The sequence below is a fragment of the Neovison vison genome, chromosome 1, assembly GCF_020171115.1.
Source record: "Neovison vison isolate M4711 chromosome 1, ASM_NN_V1, whole genome shotgun sequence".
In the NCBI taxonomy this organism is placed as follows: domain Eukaryota; kingdom Metazoa; phylum Chordata; class Mammalia; order Carnivora; family Mustelidae; genus Neogale; species Neogale vison.
In genome coordinates this window covers 69,258,679-69,270,830 of record NC_058091.1, presented here as the reverse complement: position 1 = coordinate 69,270,830, position 12,152 = coordinate 69,258,679, and the positions used below count along the sequence as shown (strand labels likewise).

General features: G+C 43.0%; 1 protein-coding gene and 1 long non-coding RNA gene across 2 annotated transcripts in view; one reads left to right on the top strand and one right to left on the bottom strand.

Annotated features, from left to right (window-relative positions):
* Positions 1-248: 248 nt before the first annotated feature.
* On the bottom strand, positions 249-3,200 carry CCN2 (cellular communication network factor 2). Its single transcript, XM_044248744.1, has 5 exons — positions 3,111-3,200; positions 2,763-2,985; positions 2,331-2,582; positions 1,984-2,195; positions 249-1,599 (listed from the first exon to the last, which is right to left on the bottom strand). Exons 1-5 carry the CDS (start codon positions 3,174-3,176, stop codon positions 1,303-1,305), a joined length of 1,050 nt encoding a protein of 349 aa, XP_044104679.1. The 5' UTR covers positions 3,177-3,200; the 3' UTR covers positions 249-1,302.
* Positions 3,126-12,152, top strand: part of LOC122906606 — a 137,048-nt gene continuing 128,021 nt past the window's right edge. Inside the window, exon 1 of the long non-coding RNA XR_006384570.1 lies at positions 3,126-3,177. This is a non-coding gene — a long non-coding RNA (uncharacterized LOC122906606). The remainder of the gene's footprint in view (positions 3,178-12,152) is intronic.

Sequence of the window (12,152 nt, the reverse complement as noted above, 5' to 3'; positions counted from 1 at the left end):
TATCTACTATCTATCTACACACACACACACACATACACACACACAGGGCGTATGCCTGCAAGTTTGTGACACTTGATTCAGTGTGAAATAGGTTTATGTAAAATTCTACTAAACTGATTAACCAATTTATCAGTATATATAAGAGATTTAAAAAATTATAGCTGAATTGTTCTAAGACAAATAAAAGCTTCCCATATATACTCAAAGAAAACTCAGAAACGTTTAGAAGAGTAAGTGAATAACTACACTTTTTATAGAAAAAATATATACTTTATTTTCAACTAGAAAGGTGCAAACATGTAACTTTTGGTCACATTCTCAATGAGTAAACTGTCCAAAAAACAGTCATAGTCAAAGTAGAAACAAATGCTTCCAGGTGGAAAAACTGATCAACTATACAGAGCCACTTGTGTTTTCATAAAGGCTACGTGTTCATTAATAGTGAGGCTACCACATTTCCAACTGACAGATCAGAATTCCAAGGACATCACTGCCCCATATTCAGTAAACATCTGTTTTGATGGACTATCTTTCTGAGCAGAATTTCCATTTGAATATCCATTTCATGCTTTGAATTATCAGACAAGCTTTACGTCCTACCTATGGTGTTCAGAATTGAGGCTAACACTTGAAATATCAAAGCATTAAAAACATAAACAAAAAGGCACAAACAACTTTAAATTAACTTAGATAACTGTACAAATATATATATATACACACATTATTTACAGTATCAATTAAAAAAAAATTCTGGCTTGTTACAGACAAATTCACTGCCACAAGCTGTCCAGTCTAATAGACAGGATTCTGATTCCTGAACAGTATCATTCAAATCAGAATGTCAGAGCTGAATCTGTGTTCTGACTTAAAGAACTTGACCCAGCCTCATGAAGGCTAGAGAATGCACATCCTAGCTGTCGCTGGAGGTCAGAGAGCATGCTAAAACTTCCCTTCTCAATACACTCCACATAGAGCAGGTACCTACTACTTGAAGATGATAATAGTTTCTAAAGGTGCTCTCCCACTGCTCCCAAAGCCACACCTCCCTATACATTCTAGTGCTATGTGCTAATGTAGTCCCACTGTCAAGTCTTAACTTTCTTCAAACCAGTGTCTGGGTTGATAGACTATTTGAAGGTCACATGACACAATATTTTGAAATTGGTGGGACTTTTTCTTTCCCCCAGTTAGAAAGACAGATTTAAATAACTTGCACTACTGAAATCGTGTTTACACAAAAATGAGATGCAAATCAGTTCAAGTTATACCCTAATGAGTCAATGTCTCTCACACTCTCTGGCTTTATGCCATGTCTCCATACATCTTCCTGTAGTACAGGGACTCAAAGATGTCATTGTCTCCGGGACAGTTGTAATGGCAGGCACAGGTCTTGATGAACATCATGTTCTTCTTCATGACCTCCCCATCAGGGCACTTGAACTCCACAGGAAGAGTGGTTGTTCTGTGGGGGGTGCAGCACCGGCCATCGGTGCAAACGCCACAGAACTTAGCCCGGTACGTCTTCACGCTGGTACAGCCAGAAAGCTCAAACTTGACAGGCTTGGAGATTTTGGGGGTACGGATGCACTTTTTGCCCTTCTAAGGAAAACAAAGCAGAAGAAGGAAAAAAAAAAATCAATGACTCTGTAAGGGGCGTGACTTTCTTAAGCTCTGTGTGTTTTAGTCTTAAGTTGTCTGACTTATGTTTATATTTTGAAGAGAGGACGTTTGCGTCTCATTTGCCAGTTTTCCAAAAATAGTCATAGCCTCTCTTGGGATGTCTTGAATTAACTAACAGTGTGGAGAATTTCCTAGTGGAAAGCTGGTGGTTCCAATTACACAACATCTCATTCCAGCAAAACAGCTCCATGGTTAGATATTTTTGGAGATAAAAGGTCTATAATAACCAGGGCGGTGAGACCCAACTTTGGTCCTGTCCATTAGGATCCCAAGAAAACTGATTAATAGGAACAGAAAATGTACCTTAATGTTTTCTTCCAGGTCAGCTCCGCAAGGCCTGACCATGCAGAGGCGGCTCTGCTTCTCCAGCCTGCAGAAGGCGTTGTCATTGGTAACGCGGGTGGAGATGCCCATCCCGCAGGTCTTGGAACAGGCACTCCACTCTGTGGTCTGGACCAGGCAGTTGGCCCGGATCATAGTTGGGTCTGGGCCAAACGTGTCTTCCAGTCGGTAAGCTGTGAGAGCAGAGCACCCAAACACAAGGTAAGACGCCAGGATAAGACATTTCCCCCTTCCCTTGGCAAAGTTAGGGAGGACTCAGCCCCTGGGGGTAGGATCACAACAGTGACTGAGAGGCAGGTTCCACTCACCGGCAAGGGCTGGGCCAACCACCGTGTGGTCCTTGGGCTCATCGCACACCCACTCCTCGCAGCATTTCCCAGGCAGCTTGACCCTCCGCGGGAAGGGGCAGTCAGGGCTGGGCAGGCGGACGTCCATGCTACACAGGGGCACGCAGCCCACCGCCCCGTCCAGGCAAGTGCACTGGTACTTGCAGCTGCTCTGGAAGGACTCTCCACTCCGATAGACCGTTCCTCCAAAGACGCAGGGGGCACCATCTTTAGCTGGAGGGAGAGGGAATAAGGGGGAGGGGAATGCAAGTGTCAGGCATCGGTAGTAGTAGGCTTGTCGGGGATGCGCGGGGAGCAGGGCTCCGCAGGTAGGGTTGGGGGGCGGCCGGGACACCGGAGCTCCCTGCACCCCCGCGGGGGAAGGCGGCGAGGGGCGCGGACCGCAGCTCTTACCGGTGCACACGCCGATCTTGCGGTTGGCCGGAGAGCCGAAGTCGCAGAAGAGGCCCTTGTGCGGGTCGCAAGGGTCGCGCTCGGTGCACAGCTCGCCCAGTTGCTTGGCGCACACGCGGCAGCAGCCGCAGCCGTCCAGTACGAGGCTGACGCCGGCTGGGCAGCTGGGCGCCGGCGCGGCCGCACACTGGCAAGGGCCGCCGCAGTCCTGGCCGGCGGCGTGCTGCGGGGAGGAGGGGGCGGTCAGCGGACGCTAGCCGCTCGGCGCCCCGGGCCCTGCCCCGCCCCGCCCGCACGCCCTCCCCCCAGGCGCTGGCCGCCGACGGCGCCGCGGGGCTCTCCGCTTACCCGGCCGCAGAGGGCGAGCAGGAGCACGAAGGCGCAGCGGACGGGGCCCAGGCCGGCGGCGGACATGGTGGGCGCGGCGGGCGGGACGGACCGGGCGGAGGGCGCGGCGGTGGCGGCGATGGGGTGGGCGCGGCGGTGGCGGCGCAGGGTCGCGGGCTCGGGCCGGAGGTCGGTGTCTGGGCGCTCCGGGCTGCGGTCTGGGAACTGTCGGGCCGGGGCGGCTGCCGTCGGAGGTGGGGGAGGCGGTCGGTCGCCGGGGTTGGAGTTGCACTGGCTGCCTCCTCTCAGCGGGAAGAGTTGTTGTGTGGGGCTGAGGCGGGCGGCCCGCGGCTTTTATACGCTCCGGGCGGCCCCGGCTCGCCAATGAGCTGAATGGAGTCCTACACAAACAGGGACATTCCTCGCATTCCTCCCCACCTTCCTGCCTCATCAACTCACACCGGATTGATCCTGACCCCTTGACACTCAGCATTCCTCCGTCTGAAAAAGCTGGCACACTCCGGCTTTAAAAAAAAAAAAAAAAGGCTCAGTATTTCCAGCACCAAATAGGATTTTTCCCCATGTTTCTTCCCACTACTCCTGATTTATATCATTGAAAAATACATAAGCAATTACTATTATTTTTTCATTCCACTCCCTTCTGTTTCTAATAGCTGTTCCATCTCTACCCACTGACATAAATGCTTTTTAGGAGGTAGGTAGCCCAAGAGGCTGACAGCAGGGATTCCTAAAAAAATTCCGAAGGGTTTCCTTTGTATTATTTTTATAATATTTTAATTTTAGAGGCTGTCTGCCTTTTGACACTCTTCAGGGAGCAGAAAAGGAGTTAGTTGCTTTTGACCAGCTGAGATCTCCAAGAAGCCTACCTGCGAAGCCTACATTCCATATTGGAGATGTAGGAATTTGGTCTTTTCTCACTTGAGATAATGGTCTGGATGCCTATTGCGGGACAAAAAAAGAACAAAGCCAGAGGTCAAGAGTATGGACGCAGTTTTCCAGGGGAGATTTCCAGCACTCTTGCTTTGTTTTCTCTTAATAAATGTATCAGTCTTATTGTTGGGGGTAGAGGGAAGAAAAAGAGATGAAGGCAGATCAGTATTTCCAGAAAAGAGGGTCAGTTGTTATGTCAGAGCGAATGATGACGTGTTGAGTAAGTAGAGGCTCTGGGTGTTGGGAAAAGAGGAGAACCATACAGGAGGGCCAGCAAGAAGCTTGGGATTTACTTGGGGTGTTCTAAATTCAGTTTGGGTCTTTGAGAAATGGGTGATTTTTTAAATACTAAAACCTATAATCTTCGAATGTGGATTGGACTTGGTTTGTCTTGCAGTAAAAAAATCTGATAATATTAACAAGAACAGTGGACCCTAATATTGCTGGTTATAAACTAAGAGTGTCAGTGAATAAGATATTTTAGTAATAACTTTCTACACTTCTATGAATAGCGATTGTGACTTTTTACTCTCCAAGGAGACTGCAGCCTAGTGGAGTGAGATCAGGTCAAGGTGACAACAGGTTTCATTCTCTGCTTGTGCACAGAAGTCAAACACAGCAGATAAAGTCTAAGCACATTTCCATTTCTTAGTATTGCTAGTTAGCTTCACTAAGGACTTAATTAATTAACCATGCTTTCATTTAGAATCTATGGTTTAACTGCTTTTGTTGTTGTTGTTGTTGTTAATTCCTGTTACCATTTATGTAAAGAGAGTGATTCTAGGGCCCCGCCTTTTTTTTTCCCCATTGTGGGGCCACATTTGACACTGATGTTACCAGTGAGTAAACTCATTTCAGTTGTTGATGTTTCACTGGATAGGTTTAAGATAAAGACACCTGTTCCTGATGCAAAGATTAGGATTGAGAAACAACACTCAGATTTCTAATTTGAAAACAGCCTGTTTAAAGTGGCCGCCCTTTTTTTTTTTTTTTACTGTTTCAGTTCATTCTATTGAAAAAGAGCCAAGAAGAAAAGAACCACTCCAACTTAAGCATCGACCACATCATCTGTACACAATTACCTCCTTAAGCAATGCCCATGTTGTAGAGTGTAGTTGCCTGTAAAGTGTGAGTGGCCAGCAAAGGGGGGTGGGGGGGCGGCTCTGCAGCTCAGGAAGAATTTTCAGCATTGTTATTTAGTGTTCCTTCCAAGCATTCCTCAAAGAGAAGAGGCCTAAAATTTCCTATTTAAAGATGGAACATTCCAAGTTATGTTAATAGCCACATGTGTATTAAAGGCGACTTGGCCCCCAACTTCTTCTTCCCTCGTGGATGATTTTAAAAGTCCAAAATATGTGGGAAGCCACAGTGAAATCTTTCAAGACCTAAACCCCGAATTATGTCTGCCACTAATGGTTGGGAAGGTGTGGTAGTTGGGGAAGGGTAGGGATGTGAAGTCGGAGCCTCACCTAAGGTGGGATGTGGGCTTGGTGGTGATCTCTCGTGGCTTGCGGGGGTGAGGTAGATGGGAGAATGGTTGGGAATATTTGAATGTCCTGGAGAGTCTGAGAGCCACCACCAATAGCCTCATGTACAGGAGAGTGGAGACTTTCATTCATGGAAGGGATAAATTGCTGGACTGGCTTACAGTTAGGTGACCTGGTTTATATTCTTAGAACTACCATTCATAAATCTTAAGGAAGTAAGAGCCCTATTTCCAAGCTGACATTATTAGAATGAGGATAATGAGAATGTTTTATTTCCCAGGATTTAATGATGGTTAATTGGATTAAAATTCTTAGGGAGTTGGTGTGCCCCCCGCCCCCCACCATTTTTCTTGATTTCCTTTTCCTCCACAAATGTAGCATGGATACCACCATTCTGCCGTGTTGTTAAAAACAATAAGACATTCTAAAAAGAATATGGTTTTACTATAAAATTCACATGGTTCCTCGAAGTCTCAAATAGTCCATAGTTAGCTCCAAATGGATGGTTTTAGTATTGGCTAAGAGAAAATATACTGAAATATATAGAACATGGAATCTCAGAATAGGAAAAATAATGTTGGGCATTATAAGGTTAGAGTGAGACTTTATGATCAAAATTCCTTTGAAGAGTTTAAAATAAAAGATAATTATTAAGGAAGTGACAGAAAGAGACAGAGACACAGAGAAACACACACACATTCAAGGAGAGACAGAGAGAAAATGAGAAGATACCAAGAGATTCACAAACTCAAAAGTATGTTTGTATTGTGTTAGGGGGACCCTCAAGTGCCAGGAAATTCAAAGGGAAAGGCTGACACTCCATCCTTAACTCATGCCATGGGATCTGAATTCTTGCACTATTATAAATGACTCAGCAAATGTTTGTGTGCACCTGGGCGGTAAAGTGGGAATAGTGGCTTCTTATAACTTTGTCCAACTCTGATTTATCCTAACCCTTCTGACTGACAGCAGGTTAGAATTGGGAGAAAAAGGTCTTTGAATTTGTGTGCAAAATGGTTAAGATGCTCTAATTTTGTCTTGTAAGCAAGTATTTATCTAGCAAATGCTTTTCAGAGAGTTTTTTTTTTTTTTTGGAGGAATTCATGAAGCTGGCCACTAAGTCCTGTTTACAGAGCTATATAAGGTATGTGTGTGTCTACTCAGGCATCACTTGTACAGGTCGTTTGGTTAAGTCTTGTAAGATGTACTACATTCCTTCTCTTATGTTTTTTTGTTGTTTTTTCCCCCCTAAAAAAAGGTTATTTGATCAGGTATCAGACAGAGAGAAAACCTGGCAGGATGACAGGAAAGTGGCCAGACTTTGGAGTGTTTGTGTACTTAAAGAAGGAATCTTGCACATTTTCAACTTTCAGTCATAGACATTTTCTTATAAGAGCAAGTAGGAGTCTGTGCCAACCCTCAAAGCGGAAATCAGAGCTCCCAGGGAAACATACCGGAGGAATGTGACCCAGTGCCAAGACCCATACGCAATGCATACACTGGGCTGTCAGATTTATAGGAAGTCTCGCCGTATAAGGGCATCTGGACAGGGAGCCATTTGTCGTTATGTTGGGTTGGGAGTGGGCTTCGGATGTTTCTAGCATGCCTCAGATTCAATCAGGTAAATGAATTCCACTCTGAAAAATGATATGCCAGATGGCTTTTGGGAAAATAGTTATAAATATTATCCTAAAATCTTCAGAGACCCTGGCTTGGTTTACATTGCCTTATATTTGCTTAAGATGAAGGTTAAAGAGAGGGCATACTCCCTGGGAGTTCAGAGGTGGGAAAGAAGTGCAGATGTTTACTATCTAAATTACATTCATTTCCTCCCTGCTCTTTCCTCCTTATAATTAGTTCTCTGACTTTCTTGGGATATTTTCTGATGCAAAGGTGTTTGTCCAGGAGGTAGTCAAGGCTGTTCCATGTGGTCTGTGTTTGTGTTTGCCTGTTCATTTACTTGTTTGTAGATGCAGCTGAAGGTCAGAGTGAGAAAGGAAAGGAAATTTTTTTAGTGACATTTTCTTCAGTTTACTAATTGTCTCGCTTAACTTTATTTAATTTAATTTAATAAAAATTTAATTAAATTTTAATTTAAAGTTTAATTAAAACCCTGTGCTGCCTCTAGTCTGCTCACCTTAATCTGAGATGATACGTGGATGCTACTACAGGGAGAGCTGGGTATCTAATACTTTTCCTGACATATTAGCAACTCGAATTTACTAGTTTAGCAACCCTGAGTCTTTACAGCCCTTGGTTTTATCAGCCTAAATGGGAAGAGCCTCTTTGGTGATAATTGAGGTGATAAGAGGGAATGAAAAAGAAGGGAGGTATCTGTGCTTTCAAATGTGTGGTTTGGGGAAACCAAATCAATAGGTTTAGGAGGAACAGAGCATTGAGACTAGATAACTTATTCCAAAGAATGAGAGAATGGGAAGGGATAGATTTTTGAGAGGATAAGTGTAAAATAGACATGTGATATGAATATGTCCCTAGAGATTCTGCTGGGGTATGGGGAAGGTGGGGCAAACTAAGACAGGCCCCATCAGCTCACCTTTTGAAATGTGTTCCCATCCCCTACCAACAAGCCTAAGCACCTTCTTGCAACTTCAGGGCTTCCTGGATTTTTTTTTTTTTTCATTATTTATTTAAATAATCTCTACCACCCAAATGGTGCTGGAACTCACAATCATGATTCCCAAGCTCTTCCAGCTGAGACAGCCAGGCCTCCCCCTGGTGGAGAACGTTTTTTAAAAAAACCATTAGGTAGGGCCAGAGAACTGGCTAGAAGGCTGGAGACACGTGCTCCATACCTGTCGTCTGACAGCCACTAAAGCTCAGGAAAGGTACCAGTCCTCTCAGAGCTCAAATCTCCTGTGTGCTCAAGGCGAGTTTTCAGCCCCAGGCACCACATTTATGAAAGTACTTTTACATAATGTATTAAGATTTTAAATTTACCATTTTCTTCAATTTTTCAATGGTTCTTCCTTGCCTTTAAGACTAAGCCCAATTGAGCCTTGATTTTAAAAGCCTATCAGTCTGACTTTATAACACCATTCAATCTTGCAAGAATTTTAGAAGATTAGATCTCTTATAAGAGTTCACACAAAAGCAAATACTACTTCTTTATTTTTTAGATTAGATGCTCAGAATTGACAGAGTTACTTCACAAAGGAAACTTTTTTATTTATTTTATTTATTTATCGTATACCCTCACATGTCATCTATATGGGAGAAATATCACGGTAAGTTTCTCTTTTAATCATAGTTTTCAGGATACATAAGAAGAAATTATACACTCAGCTTATTTTAGTCACATGATGGCATCCGCTGTCTTTCCATTTTATCATTTTCTTTTTCATGAGGAAAGGGAGGTCCAAGTAGTCCTTTCTTCAGTGAAAAGCATGTGAGCTACCGCTAGTCCTTAGGTAAGACTACAGTGTGTAAGTATTAAAGAAAGAACCAATTTGTCAGTGTCTTTGTCCATGATGTTTTCTTTGTTTCTCAGTAACCAATTGTTTTGCTTTACATAATGCCACAGACATTTTTGCACCCTCCATATATTTGAATGGACATTTTTTTTTTCCATTTCATTTTGAAATGTGAACCATGGCACCACGATACTGACAAGGAAGTTTTCAAATTAAATAGAAACTGGTAGCCAGTACATTCTAGGATGCTGAATACTGTTGTTCAAATTGTCCAAAGAGTTTCTAAGATGTTTTCCTATGTGGGGATTTTTAAGTAACTATGCCTTTGAGAATCATTTATGAAAATCTGAACACACGGATAAAGCTTTCTGAGAAGGTATCTTATCTTCTAAGTCAGAGCTTACACCACATGTGAAGAAGAAAAGCCCACTCTAAGCTCTTCATCAGATTTGAAGTAAAAGTGAAATAATGCACTGTTTAACTTGACAGTGGAATGTACAATGCCAATTTTGTCAGATCAATTTAACAAGAATGCTACTTGGGTCTTTGTGTGCATGCCTGAAATGGATACCCTGTATGGCTGTGTCACCTTCCGTTTATGTAGAGATTTTAAATTTAAAAAACCTTCTCACATACACTGTGTCACTTGAGCTTCTTAACAACTCTGTGAGGTATTAGTCTCCCCATTTTACAGGTGAGAAAATCGAGGTCCAAGAAGGCTACGGGACATAACACAAGCTTGGTCAGAGGTAGAGCAGGCATATGTAAATTTGAATTCAGTTCTTGGGACAGGAACACCCTTGAATCTTCTTCTAAACTCTCCTGCTTCTTTTCGTCACATTTAGATACAGGGATCTCTGAAGGCTGTATGTTCTAAAGGTAGTTATCTCCAATTCTCTTAAACTTTTAAGGCACACACCCTAGAAAGCATATAAGATAAAACACTGTGGGCTAATTGGCAGAGTCAGTATTATGCTGTGGTCTGAGATAAGGATGAAGAAGAAGCATAAATGATTATGATCTGCCTGAGGAGAGAACTTTGGCTCAGACGAAGGGGTGTGTGTGTGTGTGTGTTTTGGCAGTTAAGACTTCTGTGATTTTTGCTGCATAGACAGATGTGTTGCTTGCGATCTGCTGATGAACTGATGTAACTGGAAAGGGAAAAATGAACCAAGATGATGGGTGTACCAGGGTGACATCAGCGTCAGCCCACACTGAAAACGTTCAGTCTCTAACTCAGTGCAATCTTATTTAGACTAAGTCTCAGACCAACCACAGGCATTGTGACAGTCTTCTTTAAAGAGGGCATCATTCACTGAGGAGCGACCCTTATGATGAAATATCGTGATAGAGCCTCAGGCCGTTGGCACTGAAGCAACATCCATCCTTAACATCGATTTTTCCCGAGTATCCCTTGATAGACATGGTCCGGCATGCTGGTAACATAACACTTATTCTGTGAACTTCCTCTTCAGTGAAAATGCACTTTTCTGAGCCTGAATACAGTTTGTAGTTCACATTTCCCTTCTCTCCTTTCACAGTGAAATAATGTGACTTGAATTATGATAATTTCATGTTGTGAATGGACTGAGATCTGTGCCATAACTACCCAGAGCCGTGGTTAAGAGTATTATCCAGGAATGGCAGGTTTATAATGAGGGACTTTTCTTATTGACCCATGCATGTATGTGAAAATTAACAACTATAGGAAAAAGTTTCATATAACCATAGACTTGCTAATGTCTGGAAATATTGCACCACTAAGCTATTTCTCACATAGAGATGATGAAAGTTGATTTTGTCCAAGTGAGTCTTTTGTGGTGATTTTCATCATTTCTGACCATTCTCTGTTTATTCTTCTTGCTCATGGGCTTTGCCCTGCCACTTCCATATATGGTTGATTTTCGACACTCGGGTGTTTTCGGCTCTGTAGGTGAGCAAGCAAACTTCCGGTCCAGCTTCAGCTAGACTTTGAACCAATTTTATTTTGCAGTAGGGCTGAGCACTGCCACAGCCACAGTATCCCCTGTTGGCTTTGACTACTTTCCAGGCAGGCCTCTCCCTCACCAGTCAAGCAGATTTTTTCCCCAGCTAGCTTCTGAAGGAGCTGCCAAGGTGTGTGTGTATTGGGGAGGGGGGCAGGTTGCACAGTGTGGTGTTGCCTCTTCTGCCTCTCTGATGTTCTCACCTCATTCAGCAGATGCCTGGCTTAAATCTAAAGAGGGCTCAGGAACTCCAAACTCCTATATTTCTCCTGCATCCCATCCAGTTTTTTAAGAAGGGAAAATAAAATGACTTTGTGTTGAGTATGAAGGGCAATCTGGAAACTGCTTTGTCTACAATAACTGGACTGTTAGACTATTGTGAGGGCAGGTGACCTAAAGCAGCACCTGTGTCCCAAATGCATTGGCCGGTGTCTCACCTGACCTCCTTTTAGAGAAGCACTCGGAGGGTCACTTCACTTGGGACTTCTCATCTTTCCTGGCAGTGGTGGTGGTAGGGAAATACTGTGTTAGCACACAGCCCAATGTTCAATCAGGCTGGGCCTGGAAAAGCAAAGGTGAAAAAGGACATTGATGATAGTTCATTTAAAAAAAAATAGATGTTTACATTTTCAAGATCTCAAGAATGAAATCTGACAAAATAAGCTTGATTCATATTTCATTAAACAAGATTCTCAACAGTTTGAGTTTGATATTCTAGAATGACATTTTATTACTTTAAGTAAGTTAATTCTGTAGTTTAAAGCATTTAATAAAACTAGCCACTGTTTTGGATTTAGCTAGACCAACTTTTTGTTACCTTGATTTTTAATGTTTTATTAATAGCGGTAACATAGAATTGGCCTAAATATAGAATTTGCTGTACTTTGTATCTCTTTTTGACTATTTCAGGAGAGAGTTTCTTCCCTCTTTCTTTCCTTCCGTCTTTTCTTTCTTTATATCTTTCTATCTTTCTGCCTTGCCTTGCCTTTTTACTCTTCTTTCTTCTCCTTCTTCCTTCCTTCCCTCCCTCCCTTCCTGCCTCCCTCTTTTCCTTCCTTCCTCTTTGTTTTATTATTTCACTGTTTTTATTAAGTGTGTGACATCCATCAGGAATATTACTTAAGCCTTAGCTGGCTCCTTTCAACTTGGAGATACTAGCAATACCCATCACATAAGATTGATGTGATAATGTGTAAGGATTAAATACCA